At 48.1% G+C, this 3,310-nt stretch overlaps 1 protein-coding gene across 1 annotated transcript in view; it reads right to left on the bottom strand.

Annotated features, from left to right (window-relative positions):
- Positions 1–2,839, bottom strand: part of Pole4 (DNA polymerase epsilon 4, accessory subunit) — an 11,336-nt gene extending 8,497 nt beyond the window's left edge. The window contains exons 1-3 of the mRNA XM_008832731.2: positions 2,465–2,839; positions 1,867–1,951; positions 1,396–1,437 (exon numbers count right to left, since the gene is read on the bottom strand). Coding sequence (XP_008830953.1) covers positions 1,396–1,437; positions 1,867–1,951; positions 2,465–2,677 — 340 coding nt within the window. The 5' untranslated portion in view covers positions 2,678–2,839. The remainder of the gene's footprint in view (positions 1–1,395; positions 1,438–1,866; positions 1,952–2,464) is intronic.
- Positions 2,840–3,310: the final 471 nt, after the last annotated feature.

The raw sequence follows: 3,310 nt of genomic DNA, 5'->3' as shown, positions 1-3,310 counted from the left end.
AAAGGGTAAAAAAAGAAGTAAATCTACAATCTAGAGAGGGCAAGGATACAAAGTGAGCCTAGCTACCAAAGTTACAGGCATCTGCCAGTCTGAGAGAGAGCCAAGAGGGGCTGTGATTTTGGAAGGCTGAGGTCAAACCTCAGAATCTACCCAGATGGGGACATCTCAGAACCAAAAAAAAAAAAAAAAAACTTGAAAAGGGTAAAAAAAGAAGTAAATCTACAATCTAGAGAGGGCAAGGATACAAAGTGAGCCTAGCTACCAAAGTTACAGGCATCTGCCAGTCTGAGAGAGAGCCAAGAGGGGCTGTGATTTTGGAAGGCTGAGGTCAAACCTCAGAATCTACCCAGATGGGGACATCTCAGAACCCCCTTTTAAGTGGGAGTCCTAAAAGTACAGCTAGAAATACAACTCAATCTATAAAGACCTAAGGCTAAGTCACAAATACAGGAATATTAAAACTTCTACATACCTAACCACACAGTCTTACAAGATAAAGAGGAGCCCCAGAACCAGAAATAGAAATAATCTCAAGACATGGCAGATTTCAGCAGGCAACTCTCAGTAATTGATAAAATGTGCAGACAAAAGCAATTCAACATGAAAACAAATCTGCACAACATCCCAGCTTGACAGTGCAGATAACAACTAGAATATTCTTTCTCTTCAAGCAGACATTGAACACTGACCACACACTGGGCTACAGAGCAAAGTGGGCAACTAACAAGAAAAATAAATGAAAAGAAAGATTAAGCAAAGATCTACAACTTAAAGAGAATACTAAAATCTCTAGACTTGAAGCTGACCTTGGTAATGTATCTAAAAAGGCATTTGATAAGAATATATGAAAAGCATTTGGGACGTAGGATGATTCAGAGACCAAAACAGAGTGAAAAGAATAAGGTTAGTCAAGAAGAGATTCTGAAGCAAGGCACAGTGGGACACAACTATTAATACTAGCATTTGAAAGGTGAATACAGGAAGAATAGGAATTCAAGGTCATCCTTAGCTATTACAGTGAGAGTTCAAGAGACCTTGTCTTTAAAGTCAGGAATTGTTTCTAATTTCTACTGTTATGATTGGGGGCAAGATTTATACTTTAAGGGATAGAGATTATGTAGGACTCAAACTTCTGAATCCAACTAATGTGTTTTGGTTTTTTTTTTTTAATATTTCCCCCTCTTTATGGCTAGGAACTTTTCATTAGAATCTAACTCCCAAGGATGGAAAATGAACCTCACTAGATTCAGCAAGCTTCTTTTTTCCAACAAAATGGAGGTAGAGAGCACTGTTCAAGGCAGAGAAGAACCAGGTAACTTTTTTTGTAAAGTATGAACTCACATCCTTAACAGGAAAACATCAGGTGAAAATGATCAGCACTGATCAAGAACTCACCTTCCAGAAAAGCAAATTCATCCACAGCTTCTATCGCATTATCTGAAACACAGGTAAAGGAACACCTAACTCAAAACAGCAGTGAAGGACATCAGATTGAAGCAAACGACATAAAATATGTATCAATGTCCCGAGATTCATTTTTACACTAGTTCTTATATATTAACTGTTGCTCTACAAAAGAAAAGCCCAGGAAAACTGTTCACTAAGAAGGAGGTATGAAAAACCACTACACTCCTATTTTGTACAATCCTGTTTATAAATTCATTTTCTCTTTGCTCTGAAAGTTATCAGAAAAGTTTGGCAACAAAGAGGGAGTGAGAAATAACAGTATTTAAAACTCACACATTTGCAAGGATTGCCAGCTAGACAAGTGAGTCCAAAAAATAAAACTCCCTGTTGCCACAATCCAACAATCAGAAAGTCTAGATCAGCCCTCCCTTGTCTACTGGGGTACCCCGAGGACTCTACCCAAATCTCTCCTCTGGAGGGTTTTCCTCTTTCCTTGTTGAGCACAGCAATAGGCATCTTTTGCGATGGTCTCCACGAACAGTTCCTGTGACACAAACAAGTAGAGGCAAGATTACTAGGGCCCACAGAGACGTGGGCAATCCTGTCTCTACGTGGAGACCGGAGGGTGAAGAAAGGCTCTGGCACACAGGGAAGATCTAGAAACTACGGTGCCCTGGACTTCGCGAAGGCCCTTCTGCTATTCCTCTTCCCAGTAGGCTGGGACATCACGCTCCATTACCTCTAAACCTACCCCATTCATTCACCAGACGCCTGCAAGTTCTGAGTGAGCCACAGGAAGAGGCAAAATTGTTGTCCGCACCCTCATGAAGATGCAGGCGGCTAACAAATTCCGACAGCCTCTGAAGTTACCGGAGCCTCTTCCTCAGGAACAGGGGCCTCCCTGTCCCGGACTGGGCACACCTGGGCCCGCCAGGTCCCAGTCCCCTCTTCGCCGCCCCCCGCAGACCGCCCCCCGCCCGCCGCAGGGCCCGCCCCCACGAGGCCACGCCCAACGAGGCCACGCCCCGACCCCGGCAGTCCCGCTTTCCCGCCGCACCGCGGCACGCGCCAGGATAAAGATGGCTTCCTGTCCCGCCAGCGTCACGTCAGGGTCCGCTTTCACCAAGGCCTTCACTCTCGCCAGAGGTAGCCTCGACAGGCGAGCCCCGGGCGCAGTCGTCGGAGCTTGGGGCTGCGAAGCCGCTGCCTCCCCTCCGGGCGTCTCCTCCTCTCCCGGAGCCCCGCTCCCAGCAGCCGCCAGCGCCGCCATGCCTGGCCTGAGCGACCTGCGCGGGACCGCACCGCCCTTTCCCGCGCCGACTGGGGCCACGCCCCTCAGCGTGGGGGTGGCCCCGCCCCTGCACGGCGGCGGCGCCGGAAACCCGGCCCCCGGTTCTAGGGCTTCGCTACCCGGGTTCTAGTTGTAGGTGGCGGACGCCGCGAGGCCTAGCTGAGCCGGAAGTCCGGTCGCCTCGCCCGAGCCTCAGGCACGCCCCCAGCCGCTTCTCGGTAACCTCCGGGGAACCCGACGAGAGGGCTGCTGGCTCTACTCCCACCCAGAGCGCGCAACCTGGACCAGCGTGGCGAAGAATCTGTTTTACATGCAGGGGGTTTTGACGCTAGAAATGGAAGAAGTGAGGAAACCACAAAAAGAAGCGTGCAGTGAAGAGCATGAAATTGTAATCCACAGTTGCGTCAGATAACTGGATCCCGTTACACTCCTGAAAATCGAGGGCACTTGTGTTTCTATAGGTTATATCAGCATGAGTTGCGTTAGATTTGTCTTTAAATATGCGGGTACGTTACCCATTTTCGTAACTGATAACTTCAAAAATAAAAATTGAGAGGCTGGAGGGATGGCTTAGAGGGTACCAGCCCTGGCTGCTTTTGCAGAGGACCAGCG

Source organism: Nannospalax galili, unplaced genomic scaffold (assembly GCF_000622305.1).
Source record: "Nannospalax galili isolate Female #2095 unplaced genomic scaffold, S.galili_v1.0 scaffold1236, whole genome shotgun sequence".
Classification (NCBI taxonomy): domain Eukaryota; kingdom Metazoa; phylum Chordata; class Mammalia; order Rodentia; family Spalacidae; genus Nannospalax; species Nannospalax galili.
Note: the sequence above shows the minus strand (reverse complement) of the source record. Positions and strands in the feature narration are given on the sequence as shown.